General features: G+C 44.3%; 1 protein-coding gene across 1 annotated transcript; it reads left to right on the top strand.

Moving 5' to 3' along the window:
* The first annotated feature begins 3968 nt into the window (after positions 1 to 3968).
* ND-23 (NADH dehydrogenase (ubiquinone) 23 kDa subunit) lies at positions 3969 to 21642 on the top strand. The gene is made up of 5 exons (XM_077653749.1): positions 3969 to 4065; positions 4473 to 4625; positions 6553 to 6725; positions 11025 to 11153; positions 21366 to 21642. The coding sequence occupies exons 1-5, from the start codon at positions 3981 to 3983 to the stop codon at positions 21495 to 21497; spliced, it is 672 nt and encodes a 223-aa protein (XP_077509875.1). The 5' UTR covers positions 3969 to 3980; the 3' UTR covers positions 21498 to 21642.
* Positions 21643 to 23012: the final 1370 nt, after the last annotated feature.

A 23012-nucleotide genomic window follows, 5' to 3' on the forward strand; every position in this document is an offset into this window, starting at 1 on the left:
GGAACGCAGTCAAAGCAAGCTTTTGCAGTTTGACACCAAGCCACGCACATGAAAGCGAGATTGGGGTCTCCACTGACCCACGGAGCCGGTTGTGCGCCTTTCCTTTCGTGAAAATGGACTGCCTTTGCAAAGTTGTCAACGCCAATGCACTCTATGAAGGCCGTTGGCTCACTTGTTTTTTTTATGTTTTTTAATTAGGAAAGGAAATGGCATAGTAAAATAACCGTCTCGCATATCTCGGTGGACGCGCTGTAAAGGAAGGGATAAAGGAGGGAGTTACAGAAGAGAGAGAGAGAACTGAAAATGGAAAGTTGGATTTTGAGGAAGGGCGCTGTGCAGCGGTGGAACACCTGTGGCTCTGGAACACCTGTGGCTCCGTGCTACTAGTGGGGCATGCACAGTAGTGACTAGGAAGCGAGAGAGAGAAATGTTTATGGCCTAGCTCTGTTACGCCAGGATATATGTAGCGACAGCGCGGCGACTTCTGCAACTTCTGCATCGGAAGAGTGCATTCACTAGATGCGCCTTTATTCATGGCGAAGGTTTGAGCCGTCGTGGCGGAGTGGGAGCGTCTCCGCTTCAAATGCCAAATGTCCTGGTTCGATTCCGAGCCTCGCCACAGGTTTTTTTTTATTGTTCAGTGAGTGTGCGGGGGGGTTTCAGTGGCTCGCATAGATACCGCCACCATTAGTGGTATTTAATTCCCCTTTCCTTTCGTCGTCATCAAGTTTCCTTCATGTACCGCTTCCTTTATTCCTTCCCTGGATGCGTGGTGTTGGTGTTCACCGACAGCCAGGGACTATACTTGAAGAAATTTCTTTCCCTCCCGGGGCTTCCTCGACCAATGTTCGCCGGCTTGCGCCGTAAATGATCCGCCGTCAATGCTTATTTATGTGCCTCCTATTTCTGCAAACAAAACGACTCCCCCAACGCGATCTTGGGTCAGCGCCGACACGGGCCTGTCTTAGTGCTATCTGTTGGCGGCGAAATGTTAATGACGCGGCGTGATGAGTGGCACGTGTTGTTTGTGAGAAAGTGGAGGCATCGCATAAGGGCTATTTACCCGTGTTTGAGTGCTTTCGCAAGGCTCTTCCATATAACTAGGCCATGAATGTGTTACTTCTGCCATTCGTGCCTTCAGAACGCGTGCGGAAAACGAACCCATCATCATCATAAAAACTTCGCTTTCATAACAGAGACAGAGATAGAAAAAAAACGCGACTGGCTTTTCCAAGTAATAAAGCCGGTCGTGAAAAAAATTAATAGCACGAAGGAATTCGAGGCGCTCAGGCCCATGCGTTCCCACACGACCCCACTTCACACCAGTATTTATGTTCTTAAGGTTCGTAATGCTATAGCGGACCGGCTGGTGACGATGTTCTGCATGGCCGGGTCCTGCGAGCGCAGCAGTCTCCAAGGCCTCGAGGCATTCTAGGCCCCGCGGAGGAGGGTCCGTAGGGTAGTTGGAGAGGATGTGGAGGTAAGAGGCGAAGAGTTCTGGGCATAGGGTGCAGGCAGTAGTGTTGAAGGAAGCATGATAGTGGATAGGGTAATGGGTGAGGGAAGAGCGTGGGCCTGTAGTATGCTACGGGCGAGCCCAGTATGTTATAGCAGGGAAATGGACTCGGCCTCTCGGAAAATTTAGAATCGCAATTTTAGAGCCAGTCAAAATGTGCCGGGCTTATGTGTGTGTGATTCAATGCTTGCAATGGCAGCTTCATCTGCAGCCTCTAGGGAGACGTCTGGGGGAAAAGGTAGTGTGAGGAGGGCGGATGAGGAGGAGTCTAGTACGGCTGCAGTCGTCTCATCACCCATGCAAGCAGCGTCCATCCATACGGCGTACACTTTGGAGCAGTAATCTCGGACGAATGCCTTTTCATGTGCTCTCCGGTTGCTCGCAGTGGGACGGGGGGCATATTTATAGGCTGTGGCTTGATGACCAGCTCTCGGCAAAGGAGTTGAGGGATTAGTAGGAGGGTTGGGTTGTTAGCCGCTATTCTGATACCGAGGGAGTCCAGGATATACCGGCCTGTGGAGGTTTGTATGAGTCAGATGTATTGGGCCTTTCGGTGGGCCGCCACGAATTCCCCCGATTCTATTGTGGATGCCCTGGCCAAGTAATCTGTCTGGGTGTTTACGGGAAGGTGAAGTGCGACTTTCCACAAGGTATCCAAGGCGTTTATGTCTTGTTTGAGTGGTTGTGGTTATAGGGTATACAGTCACACGGCTGAGGACAAATACATTGATTAGGCAACAGAGGTCCTTCATGCCGCTATATATGGTGGCCCGAAACTCTTCGGATGAGGTGCGATATTGCACCTGCAACCTGTTTGAGTTTTTTTTTTAGGGTGGTGTTGTTTTTACCATCTCTCCGGCTGTGTAGGCCCAATACACGGAGGCTGTCAACCATATTCAATGGTGATAGGGGAGCGGCGGTTTTTGGGGCGTATGAGGTGGTGTTCGGATTTCTACGAGGAGCAAGAGAGTGCGATGCTCCGTGCGTAATTTTGAGTGAGGGTGGCTGCTTCCTGTGGGATGTTCTGTAAGCCGCCGTCGATGCCTTGAATGGTCCACAGCGTGATCTCGCCGGCATATAGGGTGTGCTTAAAGTGGGAAATGGTTGCCAGTTCTCGGGCGAGGGGGATTAGGGTGATGTTAAACACGAAGGGGGAGAGGACGGACCCTTGAGGGGCGTGGATACTCTGAAGAGTGTAGGAGGGGGAAGAGAGAGGGCTACAGTGTACCTCAGCCTTGCAGTTAGTGAGGAATGCTTGAATGGGTAGATGTATGTGCGCGCACCCACATTCAACGAGGATGGGGAAGTCATGACCGCCTGATGTTCACTGCGATCAAAAGCTTTTGAGAGATCCAAATCTAAGACCGTCTTTGTGTGATCCGGAAGAAGTGGGTCGAAAACATCGTGTGTGAGTTGCTTCATGGCGTCTTAAGCGGGTATATGGGGGCGGAATCCCACCATACTGTGAGGGTATAGATTGTCGTCCGCTATGTGTGTACCTATGTGTGTACCTCGCTAACACAACACCGGATCGTGAGCGTTATGGGCCCTATAAACACTTGGGTGCAGTGGGGGTCCTGAGCGGACGAAGGGGCGAATTCGCTAGTCAAAATAATGTTTTTTCGCTCTCTGTCTCACTAGAAGAGCTTCCCAAGGCATGAGGTAAGCGAAATCGGGCGAGGGTTTTGGAGTGCTAGTGAAAGGACAGATACCACGCACGCTCTCGTGCGTGCTTCCAAATCGAGTGAGGGCGTGTCCAGCCCCCGAAACTCTCAAGCGCCGAATTGAAGGGTATAGGTACCCCATATTTGCTTGCATGTTTTCTTCTTTGTGGTGATTGCATCACGTACCCAGCATACAACTGCTGAGGCGCGCATCAATCCGCCCGGTTGCGATGTTCAATAGTACTGGTAAGGTAATCCATAACAGCGCGACAGACTGGACAGAGAAGAGAGGACACAACACAGAGCGCTGTCCCGTCTGTCGCGCTGTTATGGATTATCGTGAGCACCAACTCGCCCAACAAATGGTATTGTCGGACTGGTAAGGTGTTGGCTAGTCGTTGCGCTCTGCCAGCACTTTATCAAAGACAACACGCGTAGTTGCGCCTGTTTCACTGTCAAGCGTGCCCATTGCCTTGTTCTATTGCTGGTCGGGCGAAGAGGCGACCGTTGAGGTACTGATCCCATGTACGTTCGGGAAGGAAACCGGGTACTCTGCGCTCTTACCACTGAGCCACTGCGGTGGCCGCCTTAGTGGAGGGCTCCATTTTAATTTTGACCGCCTATGTTATTTAACATCCAAGAACATGCAATCAGCGCTCAAAAGGCTGTTAATGATATTAAAAACTCTCAAGGCTTATAAACCAATAAAATACTGATCAGTGCTATAAAAAAATTGTAACTTTGTATTTTATTATGCGATTTTTGTTTTGCAAATATTGCCCATAAATATTTTAAAGTCGATGAAAACGCAGCTCGCAAAAGCCACACTGGGCGTCCGCATGATATCCAACATGGCCTCCCTCTGCAGCCGAAAAGTTTCTCTAGGTATGGAAAGCTTGCTTTTTTGATCCCTGTAGTTTATATTTTTCGTTTAGCTCCTGTAGAACGAAATTCCCATGAAGTTGTGCCCGTGCACGCCGTGTAACTTGTTCCAGTGTGCTCAATTTGTCGTCTGGCGGACTGTCGCTTGGTCGACCTTGCCGTGCACCCGGTATGCTTTCAGTTTCCGTAAGCAGTGTATCCACAGGTTTCTGATCGTGTAATTAAAAAAAAAGCTGGCACATAAGCCTTCGGGGATTATACTGTTTTGTTAATTAGTGTAGTCAGTGTTTCAAAGCTGAAAAGCCCTCGGCGAAGGCAGCCAAGCTGTATGCTTTTGCAAGCAGTCCGTGAAAGTTGTAGTCGGGGTACGTTGAATTACCCGTATACTTGTGTTATTTTGAACGAAACAGTGACCAGTGCTGTTTGGAGATGTTCAAGGCCGCTGTCTACTACGAGTGCCCAGTTATGTTACAAGCAAGTCCACCCTCCCGAGCCTGGCACCAGCCTTAAGGAGAATGTGGATACGACATCGCAAGTTGTCTTTGCTACGGAGTTGTTTAAAGGTAGGTTTCTTAACTACTCGCAGTCCGTGCTCTTGAATTCCGCATCCAGAACATGTCATTTGTTTTCTGAACAATGTTTGCACGTTTTAAACATAGTGTTTAGTGACCCGGTTGTTACGCAGTTCTTACTTTGCTTGCATTCACTTGGAAAAATTTGCTTTTATAACCGAGTAGAGCTGATTTCAGACTAATAAGAAAATATTGAACGATATATTCAGTGCCATCATCGCACGTTTTACTGACAGCCTGCTACTGTCGTACGTTTGACCAATTATTACAGTAATGCCTTCGTGATCCAAGTTTTCCGGAAACACGAAGAATATTCGTGTCATCCAGAATTGTTTTCAAGAAAAAATAAATGCAAGCCGTTAATACCGAAGTAACTACCTTCATTAGTGTTTAGTTTATTTCTGTAGGTTTATTAAACAAAGAAAAAGTTGACGATGCCGCGATCTCACCAATTCTTCGGTTTTGTCGAGTCGATCGTTTCTGCTTGCTTTAAAAGGCATGCTAATAATACCGTTCTCATTTTAGGACCCCGGTGCACAATGCTGAGGGTGTCCAATCTTCTGGCCAACACATGCATCACCGTTTTAATTGCCACTGCCACTGTGCCTTTGAAAGCTTGGTTGATGGCATTGATGGTCATCTTAAATGTGCAAGTAGCTAGGCCTCTGGTAACGAAGTAGCAAGCCAGTTCTGCAAATTTGGATTTCTTCAGTTAAGTTTTCTTTTGAGACTGCCACTGGGCGCTTAAGAATTCCCGCTTATGGAGAGAAGATTGAGATGATGGATATGGGCAGGAGATAGTTATGCAACATCATAATGCGGTCACAGTGATGCACGAGAGGTTATGGTGTGTGGTACCTGGTTAAGCTGAATGATTGCCAGTTCTTACCATCAAACATTGCCTGAAATTTTCTTTGCTTCGTCCCAGAACGTTGTGCATTGTGCATGATACATACTGTCCACAACTTCTGAACAGTTTGCATCATTCCAAAATTTTAATCAGTTCTGATCACATCAGCATGATTCTGCTATGTCACTGTTTGTTAATGTTCATTTTTTATTAATTCTTTTCATTATTATTTTTGTCAGTATTCAGGGCTTTTTATTTATCTTCTACTCTGCTTTCTTTTTAAGTTGCCTTTTGAGGGAAAATATAACTGTAAAAATGGTAACTGTGAAGCTTCCGGTGGCTCGATTACTGTATCTGGTCTAAGAATACTACATTCCGATACAACTCAAGAATACAGTGGCAAATTTCCCCTTAAAGGGAGGCCTACAGCCAATGCCGTTGACTGACTTTCATGATGTTGTGTTCAATCTTCTTTTCCTGCTAGTGTGACACCGCAGTGGTAAGTGCTTGGGGATTAAACGCGGATTAACCACGATCGCATGACGATTGGTCGACACCATTGGCTGGAGAGCCTGCTTTGAGGGGCATTTGCAAATGTGCCACTGAGGTGTATCCAACTGTAGTAAAATTCAAATGTGTTGAAGATATCAACATGTTTTGCCTTGTATAAGCAGCCATGATACAAAAGTTTATGGCAGTGATAATGTAAGCCGTGCTCGCTGAAGCCTTTAAGAATTAGTCGCTGTAACATGTGTTGAATTGCTGAAGGAGCACCCATCAGAAGCACAATGTGACAACAAAATATTTTTGCTCATATTAATACAGGGGCAATTTTTACAGTGCTTAGTGGCCGTGCAAACGAGGCAGTGTTGTAGAGGTGCATGTCATGGGAAAGCGGAGTGGAGTCGAGTGGAAGGAAATGGTGAAAATCCTTCCTTAATTCCTCCAATCCTGTTGAACGTCTAAGAAAAATCTGCTCACTAGGTGCCCTTCAGTCTGCATTGTTTCTTGCAATACAAGGTGATACCTTTTGGGGCTCTTTTAGAACCTCCTTGTCTGCAAATGCAGGGCTGGCTGTGGTAACTGGCAATTTATTCAAGGAGCCTGCAACCATCAACTACCCGTTTGAAAAAGGTCCGCTGAGTCCTCGTTTCCGGGGGGAGCATGCCTTACGTCGCTACCCATCGGGCGAGGAGCGCTGCATTGCCTGCAAGCTGTGCGAGGCCATCTGCCCAGCACAGGTGAGACTGCAGGCCATTTGATCGGCGGTAGCAACATTTCGTCAGCTATCTTTGTTGACTGACACACACACACACACACACTTTGGTATTGCATGCGAGTTCCATCATTTTGGGCTGCCTTTGGAGCTATGTAGGATGTTGTATCATACAACAGCGCTCTGCTTTCCTGAAAGCAAGCATAGAGTCACTGAAATACACAATTATGGAGATTTTTTCTTTTTCTTTTTGTAGGACTCAGTTCCTGGTCGTTGACTAATGCACTTAGGTACAGGTGGCTTATGGTACCCTAAAAGCCAACAATATAGTAAGCAACCATTCAGTTAAGTTTAAAAATAAATGACTATCATTTCATTTAACATCAGTAATATTCACCCTTTAACAATTAACCTTCTTTAATGCACAAGTTCTGTGAATGTCTCACGTACGTACAGTTCGTAAAATTTTACTCAGAATGTCTCTAGGAATTTAATGACGTCACTTTCAAGCCGTTTCAACGACTGTTTTGTTGAAAAGAAGCATGCGCAGTTGTACCATTGACTTCGTAAAAAGGCCTCAAATGTGGTACACATCCATACATTACTCTTTTGGACATGCAAGGCAATTTGCATTATAACTGAAAATTGCTTCAAACACTATTGTGAGACTCAGAGGCTCAACAGCTTTTCGAAATTCTTTTGCCCGCCAAGGTGGGAGTTAAGCTTTGAGCTTCGTTCTTCGGGCTCTACAAAAGGTGCCCCACCGTCTGAGACAGTATAACAGATGAGATCAAGCAGCAGTTGACTTCGGGGAAAGTAAACTGAAGCTTTATACAGGAATTTACATATTTACAACAGATTAGGCAGCGAGCACAATTACATGGATTGTCTAAGGCAAAATTTTCTCTCCTTGGAATTTCTGAAGATGCAAGGGATCTAAATCTAGCTCAGAACAACTTTCCAGGCTCCGGGGCCCAGTTTTAAAGACCTAGGAGCCTGGCCCACATTTTGCATCACCCAATCACAACAAACTAACACATGATGGTTGGTTTACAATCCGCATGGCATGCGCTTCCAGTTTCCACAAGGTTCAAAACTCTCTCCCTAAAATACACAGTACGAAAAAAAGCAACAAAATTGCTTAAAATAAATGGCATTCTGGAAATAGACCCTCAAAAATGATTGGCCCACTAGGTTACATGCCACGTTTCATACTTCCACAGTATTACTCAGACTGTCTCCCCTACAAAGTAAAAATGAAAACAAAGGAAAGGACATCAAAAACACTCCCACATGTCGCGGGCTTCTTGAAACCTCCTGACCCTGGCAGCTCCCAGCATTAGTGCAATTATCGGTCTCAACTGAGCCGCTACTGCCGCGAGTAACAAACGGAAGTGCTGAACCTCGTTCCTAACTCCTTGACTACTCGTCTCCATGACGACTATTGACAGGCGTCCCCCAAAATCCGGGAAGTGGCACAAACTCTGCCGTTGCTGCCCTTGAACTTACGATGGCATCCCTTTTGTCCAGCTGCGTTTCGTTATGACAGCTCGTTTCCCGAGAGCTGTTGGCATACAACATCCTCTGGCACTGGAGCCATCACCGAGCCTGCTAGCCGCGTCCATGCTGGTGTCATTGGCTCATTGGCTGATGTGATAGGGCAGCACACGATCATCATATGTTTATGCACTGTGCTTGTGTGCAAACACCTCACTGACTTTACCGGCTCAATCAGATAATGCCTCCATTAGTCCGTTGTGAAATTTGTAACTTGTGTGCGTTTAGTGAGGCTAATATTGTAGCAGACATCCAACAATCACTTTACCAGTACGAGATCAGATTTTAGTTGTTCAGTGTGTAGTGAGTAATTTTTATGCCGAGTACTACTCTATCCTTGTGGAGCCTTGGCTTCATCGCATATGCGGAAGTAAATTTGATGTCTTGATTGGTGGACCATGCATGTGCGGTTTACTCAGGTGGCATTTTCAGCATGGAGGCAGAAGTGTGACAGTTTTGTAGCATTTCAGGAACTCTTGTTTTGTAAACTGTAAGTGTGGAATGTATGGACAGAAGTTCCAATCCAGAGGCTCATATTTTCAGGTGCTCATTAAACATAGCGGTAAAGTCTGGTGACCTTACCAGCAGGCATCATTTAATTGCTTTGCTGCCCTAGTCCAATAAAGCAGTTGTTTTCAAACTAGTGGCACGGTTGGTGCTGTTTCTGGCTTTTCCTTCTATACTGTCTGACTGCTTTTTTGCACACTACCTTCAAATGGACCTGATTTCCATCCGCTCTACTACACAGTGTAGCTCCTTCTTTGTGGTAATGCACGCAACATTTGCCAAGTATCATTTTCATTTTTGTTAGCACACACAGCTTTATTGCATGTCATTGGTAGCAGTAAACTTTGGTGGCATTGTGTAACTCGGACCTGAATTCACTGGGTGCACATCTGAGGATCAGCTCGTGATCAGCCATTGTTGAGAGAAGGTTGGTTCTCGCACCATCTGCAGTTGTGGTCCTTTAGCTCCACTTAATCTACTCAAGTCCTATTTATGCTTCTTTTGACCATCGTGTTTATTATATTTGATGACATTGTGTTGAGAAATTGTATGGGATTGAATTGCATCTGTCTGATAGCGTCGTGACTAAAAATGACAAGGGTTATTATTATTAGTGTGCTAAGCGGATTTAAAAAAAGGCTGTTGTGTGAAAGCTGGATCATTAATGTGCTAAAAACCTACTGTTGTCATATATTGTGCTGTAGCAGCAGCTGCATGCACATTGATGGCTGTTAGCCACATGCATACAGTACAGCATAAGCATAGAATGAAAGCCCCAAAATCTCTTATAGCGGTGATTTTTCTTTTATGCTAGTGACATTGTACACCAGTGTCATTTTATTTGTTCTGTAGCCATCTGAATACCACGCAGAATTACAGTGGCACCAAACGCTACTATACAACAGTGTCTACGATGGTGGTTATCTTTAGCTGATGATTCACTGCCATTTCAGGTGAAGCTCTGCTTGTGGGCTGACTACAGCCTTTTACAATTTGTTGCTTTAATAGGATACCTTGCCTCTTTAAGAAGATTCTTTTGTTTAGAATTGAATTGGCCTGTTGCTGTAGGAAGCAAAGAAGAAAATGGCAGAGCACAACACAAAACTAGAAAGCATCTTGTCGTGCCTTCTCGAATAACAATCATAGCGATGAGCATAGTGCCTTTTCATTTGGGCTGTACCCCAGCGCCACTCCTGCCTTAGTGGTGAGACTTCAGTCTCTCTCACTCATCATTATCATCATCACCATCACTCCTCCGGTGCCCTGGGTACAGGGTCATCCATTCTTAGTGCGAACACCCGAAGTGCATGGCCGTGCTCTTTGGAGGGCCACTGTGTACGACGTGGCTGCTCATTGCAGCAAAGTGGCGCAGGAGAATATGGACCTGGACGTGGTGCTTCTCATCATCTTCCACTTCGAATCGTTGTGCGACCGTGTCGGGCGCAGTGTCCTTCCAATGAGCATAGGCATGCACTCACATGTTCGAGCTAAAAGTGGATGACCCTATGCATGTGAGCTCTGCTCTTCTTGTAACGATTCCTTGATTCCCCCGAATTAATCAGTATGTCATGCCATAGAATAGTGCATACATTTGACATGCTCGGACTGGGTGTCTGAATTATCCAGTTTTCTGAATTGACGGGCATCAAATTATTAGTGAGGTTTTATTGTATATCAAGGTCTTTCTTCGTATTTGAGTACGAGCTTGTTTCCTTTCTTACTTTTTTCTATTTTGTCTGACTGTAAAAATTTTTTGGATGTGAATAAGCGCCAATGCCTAGAAGGAGCACTTCATTGTTTTTGTTATTTTTTACAGCTTTGCTGCTGGCTGTTTAGCCTCCTCGTTTTTTTTACTTCTTTTGATGCATTTAGTCTGTATGCACAAAGCACCTCCTTGTTGCCTAATTTTTTGTGCTGCAGCCACTTTGGGAGTGGTCAGACAAATATATTTTGCAACTGCAGTCACTTGCATTGCTGGGATACTGGAGTTGTCATTTATTTGGCTCCTAGTGGGACAGCCAAAATGTTAAACTGCAACTTAACTCAATTGTATATGATATCTTTTGTAGTTTGTATTGTGCGGTGCTCCTTCTGATGATAGCATCCAGAAATATGCAGCCAAGATGTGCTTAATGGTTGTACTATTAATGCACTGTGTTTTGATGCAGTTTTTTTTTTGTGTTCTGGTTTATTACTTGTACTTTCAAAATATGTACAAAATGGTTGGTGTTTAATAGCACGCTTTTTGTTTTTCTTTAAGGCCATCACCATCGAGGCAGAGGAGCGTGAAGACGGAAGTCGACGTACTACTCGTTATGATATCGACATGACCAAGTGCATCTATTGCGGTTTTTGCCAGGAAGCTTGTCCTGTTGATGCCATTGTTGAAGTAAGTGCACCCCTTCTATGCAAGACTTCTTTCGCACTTTGGCTTAAAGGGGCCATGACAGCCTATTTTCACTCGTACCCTGCTTATCGCAATTAATTCTGTAACCAAATCAAATCAAATCAAATTCATTTATTTCACCACATATATACATGGTAGGAGCTCTTGGGCAAAAAGCTGCTCGGGGCAGCTTCACGACGCCCAAGAGACCATAACAAGGTAGAGCTGTGCAGATACATGATTTCAATATGGCAAGAAAACAATATTATGTGCAATGTTATATACAAGGAAAACACAGCTTTTGTATACAATACAAAAATTGACTCTGTATAGAAGTGAGCATATCGCATGTTCACAAGCCAACTATTGTAGGCGACGTAATTTGTATTTGCATCAGTATTTGATAAAGAAACACAATGTGATCAAAAGCTGGACAGACATTTAGGTTTTTACAATGAATTTAGAAATTGTTCCCGCTAGTCGTTTCTTGTGTGCTTAGCGTTAAATTTAAACTTCTTTAACAGTGAGGGGAGGTTATGTTTCAATGATTGGTTCTTATAATTTGTTCGGAAACGGGGAACGTGCCAGTTTTCTGTGTTTCGTGTGGATACGACTGGTTCGTGGGGTTGTAGTGAAGCGGCGACAATTAAAAAGTCATGAAATGAATTCGTCAAAGAGAAGTATGTGCGCAAAATTCGGGAATCGAATAATGAAAGGACAGGAATGATCTTATAGGTTGCGAAAAGGGGGCCATATGTGCTAACCGTTCATGATTCCCGATGTATCATATAATTCTTTTTTAGATTGTAAAATTTTTTTGTTTATTTGTGTTGGTCGCGGTGCTCCAGACAAGATTACAATAGTTGATATGTGAAGCAAATAAGGCATGGTATATTTGGAGGTTAACGCGTGTTGGAAGGAAAGTGCGACAACGCGAGACGACTCCAGCTACAGCGGAGATTTTTTTACATATGTTAGCAACGTGCAAATCCCAGGTTAATGTGCTGCTGAATGTCACTCCAAGTATTTTAAGTGATTCTACGATATCAATGTTCTGTGCTTCGTAGGTTATGACATGATTTAATTGAAACGTCTTATTTTTTGCTCTGAATACCATTATTTTAGTTTTTCTCGGATTTATTTTCAATCCATTGGATTGCAACCATGAGGATAAGTTAATAAGAAAGTCTTCACATTGCCTAATTAACACTTCTGTATCCGGACCAGCCATAAGTATAGAACAGTCATTGGCGTATATGACAAATTTTGCTGACCTACTGATAAGGACAATGTCATTAATAAAAATATTAAATAAGGGAGGTCCTAAGAGTCCTTGTGGTACACCCTTACTAACTGGCAGAAAACTTGATTGGTGTTTCTCCATACATACCATTTGTGTTCTGTTCATTAAGTACGACTTCATTAGTTCAAGAGGTGTTCCGCGAATTCCATACCGGGATAGCTTAGTTAGGAGGATGTTGTGGTTTAGGCAGTCAAATGCTTTTGTGAAATATACAAAGAGGCCAAGTGTAAAGTAGTTTTTCTCAGTATTTTCCAGAACAAATTCCTTAATTGTCAGTAGTGCAGTTTCGGTAGATCTTCCGGCTCTAAAGCCATGTAATTCTTTGTAGAAAATATTTCTGGCTTTAAAATACTTTAAAAGACGAGCAAACATAATTTTTTCTGCTCCTTTCGAAAAAACTGAAATAATGCTTATTGATCTGTAATTAGTTGGGGTGTTTCTGTCACCACCTTTGTATATGACAGAAACTCGATCGCTTCTTTTCATCGGGAAAAATTCCAGTTTCAAAAGTTAAATTAAAAATATGCACAAGTACAGGCAGAAGCAAATCTAAAACATCTTTTATGGGCTTGATTTGTAAGTTGTCGCAGTCGAAAGCAGCAGAGTTATTTAGCTGACTGGATGCTGTGTACACTTCCGTTAGGTCAGTTGGTTTGAGGAAAAAGCTGTCAATTGTGTTGAAGGCTATATCCTGTTTCTGTGTCGCGGAGGGTATTGTTTGGCCTATACTGATGAAGTGTTGGTTAAAATAATCAGCGAGCAACTGGCCAGTGTATTCTTGCCCGTCAACACATTAAATTAAAATTCCCCCAAGTTTCAGTTGATTCTCTGTGGTAAATATTTTAAAACGAATTTTTTCCATTTCTTCTGCAAACTGCTTGTTGATCTGGCAAACTCTGATCACTGACGTCACAGGGGCATACCCAACCCATGTCGTCTGCTGCGCGCTGTCAAGGTGCTTGCATGCATACCGTAGACAGCGGTCGCTCGAAAAGTTTTCTTTTTTTAGCTTATCGAAATAAAATGCATTTTCCGTGTTTTCTTTACGGAAGTCGTCAGCATAGTATGCGAGATGAGTGATCCTTGGTAAAACGGATTTGCTCGTGGTGCCTGTTTTGTGATTGTTGAGGAAACAGAAATAGATGGAACCCTGCTTTATTATTTATGCTCAGGAACGCGTTATTTTTATGTTATCAGTGTAATCTCTTTTGCGCAGTCAACTGCTCCCGTATGTGAAAAGAAGCACAGGCCGTGCATGCCTTCGCCAATGTGCGCCGTGAAAGCCGCGGCGTTTTGTAGTTGGCTACCAATTTCTTGTCCGCTATTCATCGGCTCGATAATTAAAGTAAAATTATCACAAGGTGGCATTAGAGTAACCTTGAAGCATGAAAGGAGGAGGGAAAAGTCCCGAATGAGATGACTTCCCTGCTGCATGTGTGGATTTGTAAGTCGAACATACCTCCCCTTCGGCTCGTAGAACCCTTTTGCAGGAACCAAGCCACTTGCAAAACCCTACGCGACTCGAATGCTTGAACTGCCTGCACCGATAAATAGTCGCTGCCGTATAAATGAGTGCTTGAAAATAATAGTACATCATGTAGCGTTCACTGTGCGTCCGCATTGTGGCCCAGGAATGCGACGACTATGACAACTGCAGCCCCGCGTTGCGGTTGTTTACATAGCTGTGCGCAAGCAGTACTGCTCGTTTGCTTGGCATAAAATGCAAGGTGGGCTCTCCTTATCTTAAATATTACGTAGTATTGCTCACAAACTGTAGTTTTATCATTTACACACTATGATAACTGCAATAATTAAGCGCCGCTGATGCTATATCGCCTGCTTGGGAAACGTTTCGCTTAGGACAGGCGCTTCCCGCTTAATTGTATCTGCTTCCTCTTATGTCAGCAATATTTGATACTAAATCTCTTTAGCTAAAAATACATTCGGAAATTGCTTGAATTAATGAAAACAACCAGATTTGTTGTCCACAGTCGACGCCGACGGCTGCTGCCGGCTGCCTTCAGCACATGTTGTGGAGACTGGGTCACATGTCGACACTTCTCCCTTATTGTACTCGCGCCCTGTGATGTAGGCAGTCGCCGCTTTGAGGGCACTGTAGCTAAAACTACACTCAACAGCTATTTTCAGGCGCTAAAACTTGCGAATTCGTTCTTCGCAATTGCCGAAATCACACACACGAATCCTACATACTCGCGTCCACCATCAACCGAAATTCAAGAATCTGGCAAGAGTTCCCCGCTGATTAGTAAGAAAGTGTGAAGATATGAAATTCAGCAGCTCGTTTCGCTTTTTTCGATACGGATAAGGTACACAAGCGCAGACTTTCGTGTCGTCTATTCACCGGGCGTGAAGCTTTCGCTCGGCCGCTCAAGCCCAGGCGATGGCGGCGAGTGACGAGCGGCACCGTCATGCAGCGTTTTCTGCCCATATCGCTCAATTGCCTTGCCGTTAGGTTCTTTGCACAGGAACTGAATGAAAGCACATCTTCGCTGCTGCACGCACATCCCGTATGTTGCCCTGACTAGCATGATCAGGTCCAATAAGTTTTAAAGTTATTAAGTTTATAGAAACGACTGCCGATCACCGTCGCATCTGCCTAGTGTGGCCGGACCCCACCTATACCGAACAGTAACTGCCTTACTGTTATTAACGCTTTTGCGGCACCAGTCACTCATATATGAGGGATGACTGCTACTTCGATCGCCTGCGAAAGTCCAGGGCAGTCAAATTTCGGAAACTGAATCATAAGCTCTTGTATTAGTTACTGAAGCACAAAACTGCAATATGAAGAGCGACCATGTCATGGCTCCTTTAAAGGGGCCCCGAAACACATTTTCAGTGCATTGTTTTGACTGTTGGTTGCATAGAATGAGTTATAGTGATGCTATTAGCATCGGTCGTACCACGTATACTGCGGTTTTTAATATTTTAATTAGCTCGTAAAAACAAATTCGTGGCGCTGACGGTGTCACCATACAGTGGCCGTTTTTAGCAGCGGATATGACATCACTTAGTGGGAGCTTGATGATTAGACAAAGAGTAAATATACTGCAAATTGTGTTAATAACTAGAGATACGTTTCGTCAAGTTTTTGTTTTACATTACATTAACAAAACCAACTTGTTTGCCCTAGAGAAAAGCACTGAAAAGCAAGTAAAACAAAAATACACCACCAGAGGCTCTGGCTACTTTTTGCATCGAAGGACTTTGCGCCTCTCTTTAAACATCCTACGACCTAGCACCCAGCACTTATGGCTACTCTCTATGTATCTGAGAGCGGCTTTGCGGAATCGATCCGATCGAGCTATTGAACTCCATAAGCATTCGTTTCGGTCCCAAGGAAGGATGCGTTCGTTTCACATTTAGCAGGGAGTGCGCATCGTCAGCCTGTGCAGGATCACCGGGCGGCGGTGCCAGATGGCGCCACGCTCCCGTCAACAGCGCACGCTCCTTGCTCGCCGTGACCAACCAGCATGTTAGGAGCGACGGGTGATGGTTGGCAGTAAGCGGTAGCGGTACGCGCTATGCTAATTGTGTCTGATATCTTGCGCAGGCTGTCATACCATCGCAGTATCTCGCGCTCGAGTTCGGGTCTATGAGTAAGGGAACGTCACTGATCAGTGTTCTCTTCTGCGCCATTGACGTGACTGTGAAGCATCGCTGGGTCAGCTGGGCGTTCACATGGTTGTTGTAAGCATGCAAACGGCGCTGCCAGCCTTGGCATGAACGAGTTACAGAGAACAGGCAACCATGGAGTGCAAACTTTCGCCACGTGTTCAGATAGGCTGCTTTGCTTGGTCGCACTAAGTGTTGTCATTGGGAGAGTGAAATGGGAATGGGAAGCTGCGCGAAAATCGAGTTGAGGGCAGCATTTTGTTTGCTTGTATTTTGAAATTTCTTCATTGAATAACTCCCGTTCCTATGCATCGATTCTCGTAATTCTTTTTGAGTCAGCATCTGTGTGACATAAAGAATCCATCTGAAGTGTAACCGGTATCCGTTAAAGCGGTGTTTCGCAGCCCCTTTAAGCTGCCTGCTTTAGTCAGGCGTTTTGAAATTTGAAACATTACCTTGCTTTTCTGAGGTACCGCCAGAGGTTCAACTCTGTTGCTACTTTCTTGTCTAAGTTTTTTATGTTATGAGAATATGCGGTAGGACCATATATTTGACTGTTATTCCTTAGTGATGCTTTTTCATTCAAACTTGTAAGTATTTTAAACCCGTGCACATGTCCCATTACAGCTGTGTGTGTTTCAGAGGTTCAAAATACTATCTGTGGTTTTAACGCCTAACTTAATAAATCATTATGCCTGCTGGCACAGGCTGCTTTTAGCAAATGCTTTGTGCAACGAAACGACAGCAACATTTTAGTTTGCATGGCTCCTCCATATTGGTGTCAGGAGCTTCAGTGAACTGAGGGATGTGGCTCTAGATAATCTACGTACAGTCGTGCCGTGCCTTGGACACTGTTTCCCGTGCAGAAATGTCCATGAAGCAAGTTTTCTGTAATGGCGATTCGTGATGAAACACATAATAAAACTGAGAAAAAACACTTTATAATTAAGGTCTGCTTCGGAACCTAGTGGTGTACAGGGAAGTGCAAATTATACAAAATTTTAGGAGCATTTATTGTTAAAATAATGTGGTTTGTGAGGCATGTGATGGTGTCTCTCATGGTGGTGCCATGAGATGTGTCCTGCTAAGACTGTTCATATCCCACGAACTACTTAGCACATGTTTGAACTTAGTCGGCTGAAAATTGCTGAATGCGAGTTTTAACGTAGCTTAAGCTACAGAATTAGTTTTTTTGAAAGTCATTCATTCAATATGACAAATTTACGTCGACCAGGCTCCTTGACGTTGCAAAACATGACAACATAAAAAGAAGCCATTACTTAGTCATTTGCACATTCACACCATCGTGCACTGGTGTACTCCACTCGCATTACAAGAATGCAGACATTTGATGGCAGAAGTCAGTATTTTGTACTCACCACTGTCCATACTAATGCAACAAATATACATGGGCCCCAGTAGGCTGTCTACATTGTAACCCACTTCATTGGCTAGGCGGTACATTTCTATATTAAACCTCTAGCAGACTTGGACGAGCCTGCCTCATTATAGGCACACTCTCATTTCTGACTCTTGACGAGTCCAGCTTGTTATGTGGTTTCTGGCACTGTGTGTCTGATACAAGGTGAGTAGGGCTTGTCTGAAGCATGTTTTTGGTTTTCCGACAAATGGCAGCAAAGGTACTGAATGATCATTAAAAAAATGTGTTCGTTAAGGGGCTAAAGAATTATAGATACATTGAAAAAATTTGGTCCCCAGAAAAATTGCCCATAATTTGAGTCATTCGTAGCAACAAGGGTCATATTAACAGAGCACTACTGTATAACCTTGTGCCAATAAATTTACCTGAATATAATAATAATATAATATTTAATCCCTAGTGTTCTCAACAAACGTACACAGGCTATAGAAATTATGAAATGTGTGTCCCAGAAATCTTTAAAAAAAAAAAAATGCTAAAGCGTATCTTCTTAGTTGTCCGAATGATCAAAACATTGTGCATACAGAAAGTTTTTTAGGTTCCTGTTGCTGTTATCTGTGTGAACTTTTATATCATATTATTTTTCAGTGTATTAATGTGTCTTTGCAAAAGTGTGCACTTAGTTCTTTTCCTTGTATAACAATCAGTTCTGTACATATCGATATGTAATCAGCTCTGTATACAGGGTGTCCTAGCTTACTTTAGCCAGAGTTTTAAAATATGCCGAGGCACTCTAAGATGACGCGACCATATGCATGCTGCTGGCTATTGTATGTAGTAAGTCACACTATTTTCTGTATTGTGCTTAATTGCATAATTAGTCGAGATTAATTAACCAACTTCGCAGGCAACGAAGATAGGCAAAAAAGTCCAATGAGAAAGTTGTAGAACGGTCTGCGAAACACCCAATTAAACAGTTTTTAACTTTACATCTATTATGTATCGGCTTTTTTTTTGCTCTCTGCAGATGCCCGTGATATACAAAAATACCACGTGACATGCCTGCTTGCACACTGTGATTGCAGTGCTCTCTAATGTTCCATGTAGGAATGAACAGATCATTTAGCCCGATGTGCAGTCGCTTAAAATGTGACAGGGCAGCGACGCAGCAGCTGGCTGTGCGATACAGGCCAGCCGCAACGTTTTCCAGCGGTATGCTTCTCTTGTGGCGCTTGATAGCGACAAGCAGACACAGTCCTTATCGCTTGCGCTCACGTAAATCTCACAGCCAGCGCCTGCGTCGCAGCCCTGTCACCATTTTAAGTAGCAGCACACCGGGCTAAATTATCTGTTCGTTCCTACACGGAATCATTGAGAGCACTGCAATCACGGTGCGCAAGCAGGCATGTCACGTGGTATTTTTGTATTTCGCGGGCATCTGCAGAGAGCGAAAGAAAGCCGATACGTAATAGATGGAAAGTTAGAAACTGTTTAATTGGATGTTTCACGAACTGTTCTACAATTTTCTCATCGGACTTTTTCGCCTATCTTCATTGCTTGCGAAGTTGGTTAATTAATTTCGACTAATTATGCAATTAAGCACAATACAAAAAATAGTCTGAGTTGCTCCATACAATAGCCAGAAACATGCATTCGGTCGCGTCGTCTTAGAATGGCATGGCATATTTTTAAACCTTGGCTTAAGTTAGCTGGGACACCCTGTATATAGATATGTATGATGTCTTTGTTTTTTTGCTGTATGCTAGCAGCGTTTCGGGTGCATAGGCCCCATCAGGCAGAGCACATCTGCCTTTTGCCCCTGTATCCTAGACCTTGTCAACTGAATAAATATCTATCTATCTAAATGGGTGTGCCTAAGTGGGCTTATATGACTCGGGCAAATCCAGGTGCTGTTTAATCCTTTCAGGCACTATTTTTGGTGAACTAGCACTAAAGCTTCCACTGAAGCACTTAGCCATTTTCTTTGCAGTTGCTCTTTGTGGGTAGGTTGTGATGACATCACAAGGCCACGTGACCTTGCTGGCACACCTGCCACTTATGTCGTTTCTCGGATGATTTTAGTGCGCTGTTTCTAGATCTTCTAGCTGCCAGTTTGTCAGATGTTTGTCCATTCCCTCGGCGACCTTGAAGAGCTGGGTGGCAGGTGGACCACTTAGGTCACGGGACCTTGTGATGTCACACAACCTGCCTACCGGATATCGAGCAAACTTCCCATTGAGGCAGTTCAATTAATGATTAGTCATGAGAGGAGCAACCTGGGTCATGTGTCAAGCCCCACAGTGTGCGAAAGCCTTCTGTGTGAAAACAGTGCGAAAGATAATCATGGAACAGTCAGTTGAGGAGCACTTTTCATGAGGCTGTTATGATAGCGGGTACTTTCCATGGTGTGCCTTCAGCTGTTTGCACTCCATATTAAGAAAGATGGCTTCTCAGATAAAACCTCTTCTCGAAGCACATACTTATGGTACAAAAATCATCAAAAATTTATTTTAGCCAAAAACAAAGCTCCTTATGTGCATGTTTTTTTATCTTCCATCAAAGCTCAAATTCTCTTTTCTCAAAGCATTATATACCAGTATCACATGGATACCGCCCCTGATTTTCTGCGGTGGAAAATTTAAAATTCCTTGAATTCATAACAAAAAAATTTTCAGTATTCTTTTGGAAACATAACACACATAAAATGAATATACTAATTCATTTCCTGGCATGCCTCACATGCTACAAACGTATGTACATTAATATCAAAGTTGGCTGTTGCAATTAAGCCTGTAGTAATCCTTGGTGTTCCGATCACTTGAGAATGGTGCATGCTTGACACAGCACTGCGAGTGTGACTGTACAGTCTTTCTGATGATGTCCTAGTGCATAATCACACATCTGCTGTGATGACCATGCCAGCTAGCATGACGCAGCCCAACAAAATTTGGCACCCGGCTGTCACTTGCTTTTTTCCAGAACAACTCAGCACTGCATAAAAAAGAAGCCTCCAAAATAAATGTTGAGCATTATTCAAAACTAGAAATGTTTTGCCACTGTCACGGCTCCTTCCTGTAGATGAGTGTCAATGTGGCTGAGCTGCTGCATTTACTTCGCACGCTTGCTTGACTGCATGCACATGCTGCATGCACATGCCAGCTGCACAGAATGCACTGCAGATGCTGGATTTGTTGAATCCAGTGCTTGCAGCTGCCCAATAGCTGGCACAATGCATCCTCCAGCCTCATCCTTCCGAGAAGAAGTCTGATGCTTACGTTGTCATCAACATTATCAGCCGCAACGGCAAGCAGCCTTTCTTGACACTGAAACATCTGCGCCGCCTTGTGATGGAGGGCCCTCGATCTGTTCTACTCAGGTCGCAGCAGTCAGCAGCCCTCAAGGTGTGCAGCCTACAGCTGCGGCAGCCTGTGACTCACAGTGCTTGTGCCATTGCCTGTCGTGCTTGCTACGGAATGCATTTCTCTACTTCTTATTCTTTTATGCCCCCGCTTATCCCTCTACCCCAATGCAGGGTAGCCAACCGGAACATTTACTGGTTAACCTCCCTGCCTTTCCTCTACCACTTCTCTCTCTCTTGCTTGACTGGATTGGGGAACAAGCATGTTGAAGGCTTAAAGCATCAGCAGGTTTTCATTTGTTACCAGATTCTAGGTTTCAAGAGAGTTCGGGTGATTAAATTAATCTCACTGTGAAATAGTAAGGAATAACCTTTATAAACTGAAAAGCAATACTGAACAGTGACCGTTGGAACAACCCGTGCAATAGGGGTACATTCTGGCACCAGCTTGTTGTGCACTTACAGGGCAAGAGCTGAGGCTGAATATGATTACTGCCTTTATGCACTTCTACAGACTGATATTTTGAATTCATGCAGGGCCCCAACTTTGAATACAGCACGGAGACGCATGAGGAACTCCTGTTCAACAAGGAGAAGCTGCTAAACAATGGTGATAAGTGGGAGCCAGAAATTGCCGCCAACATTCAGGCGGACTACCTGTACCGGTAGGGAGTACCAGTCCTGCTTCAGCCAAGGTTGCTGCTTCTACCGCTGCCTCATGGACTGCTGAGGACTCGCTCCTTTCAAACCTCCCCCCCTTTCGCTGTAGGCAATGTACATAAGTGGAGGCCTATTAAAAGGCTGGGCTACCCTCTCTGTGTCTGTCAGTTACTGCTGCAGCACTTCCTTTGCTGCATGGTGATCACAGTTTTAGTTTTTCTAAAGTGATTGAATTGTTGGGATGTTCAATGCTTTCTGTAGTTGTTACCAATTTATGAACTCCAAGGGGGTTGCAATTTGGTTCATGAAATCAAAGGACTAAGAATTTGCTTATTATCTCATTTTTACTCGAACGTTGTCTCTTAACCCCAGTGTTATGCATGCCTCATATATTACAAGGGTACTTGTTGTCTTCTCACCTTTCTCGTAGTAATGAGCAAACTTGCTGTAGGACATTGGTTATGCCATGTCTAGCCTTTAGCATCAGATCTTCAGAGCAAGCTCACTGTTGAGAATTTCGCGACGATAGCCTTGTATGCGAATTTCGTCAGTCAACAGCATCGGCTGTTGTTGGCATAGTACACAATATAACTGAAAACTCGCATATCCAGCTGCCTTCTCATGATAATGTTGTTATGTTTGACTGGGAAGTTGGCGTTCCGACAAGTCTGCCCTGTCATTCATGTGATTGGCTTGTGCCTTGTTTTGTGCCTTGTCTGAGGTAATACTCTCATGTTTTTACTCCAGAAGAAGTTGGATTTATAAAGTGAAAGCTTTAATCGCCTAGTCGAGCGAGTTTCGCCATGTGTGACAGTTTGACCTTGAAGTGAAGGAGTGTTACCACATGACTTACTGCAGCTGCAGCCTCGCTCCGCCGCCGCTGCACCGACCGCTGCCTCGCCAGCTGTGTCCATGTGACTTACCACGTGACTCACCGATCGCTTGAAGGGGAGATGGCGCCACTCTCTCTGCCGCTTCACAGTTTCTCGCTATAGCTGGGCCAGTGCTTCAGTTAAGCCGTTGTGCGATGGAAGGAGGGAGTGAAGACGCTGGTCCATCTGTGCCTAAGTTGTCTGCGCAGTCCCAGTGGCGAAAGCACCAAGCTGCATCAGAGCATCGTGCTTTCGCTTGCATGATCGGGCCTAGCTGAGCTAAGCCGCAGCAATTTTTTTTCACACCCTAGTTATGTCATTGTTCGCATTGGTGCAGCCCCTCAACTGTGAGAAATTGTAAGAATGCAGGAAAATTTCATTCCTTCGCACATTCTGGAGAATTGACATTAAGAGTGTTTAATACTCAAAACTTCGTCAGCTCATCTTGATGAAGGCATAATTGACGAAAGGCTGCCAGTTCTTATCGATATCGTTGTTGACTTGATATGGTTCTGTGCACCCCAGTGTAAAGCAACGGCCGTGGTGGCTTGAGATAGCGACACACAATTGGAGAGGCTGAAAGAAAAGTTATTCTGTTGTCAGTAAGAACAACGGTGATAATGTAATTGGTGCCTAGCGTGCATTCCACCAC

This window comes from Amblyomma americanum, chromosome 2, assembly GCF_052857255.1.
Source record: "Amblyomma americanum isolate KBUSLIRL-KWMA chromosome 2, ASM5285725v1, whole genome shotgun sequence".
NCBI classification, from domain to species: Eukaryota; Metazoa; Arthropoda; class Arachnida; order Ixodida; family Ixodidae; genus Amblyomma; species Amblyomma americanum.

Coding starts and splice junctions, on each gene's coding strand:
- ND-23 (XM_077653749.1), top strand. CDS start 3,981: ATGAAAACGCAGCTCGCAAAAGCCACACTGGGCGTCCGCATGATATCC. Junction 4,626..6,552: donor TGCTACGGAGTTGTTTAAAG/GTAGGTTTCTTA, acceptor CTGCAAATGCAG/GGCTGGCTGTGGTAACTGGC. Junction 6,726..11,024: donor AGGCCATCTGCCCAGCACAG/GTGAGACTGCAG, acceptor TTTTTCTTTAAG/GCCATCACCATCGAGGCAGA.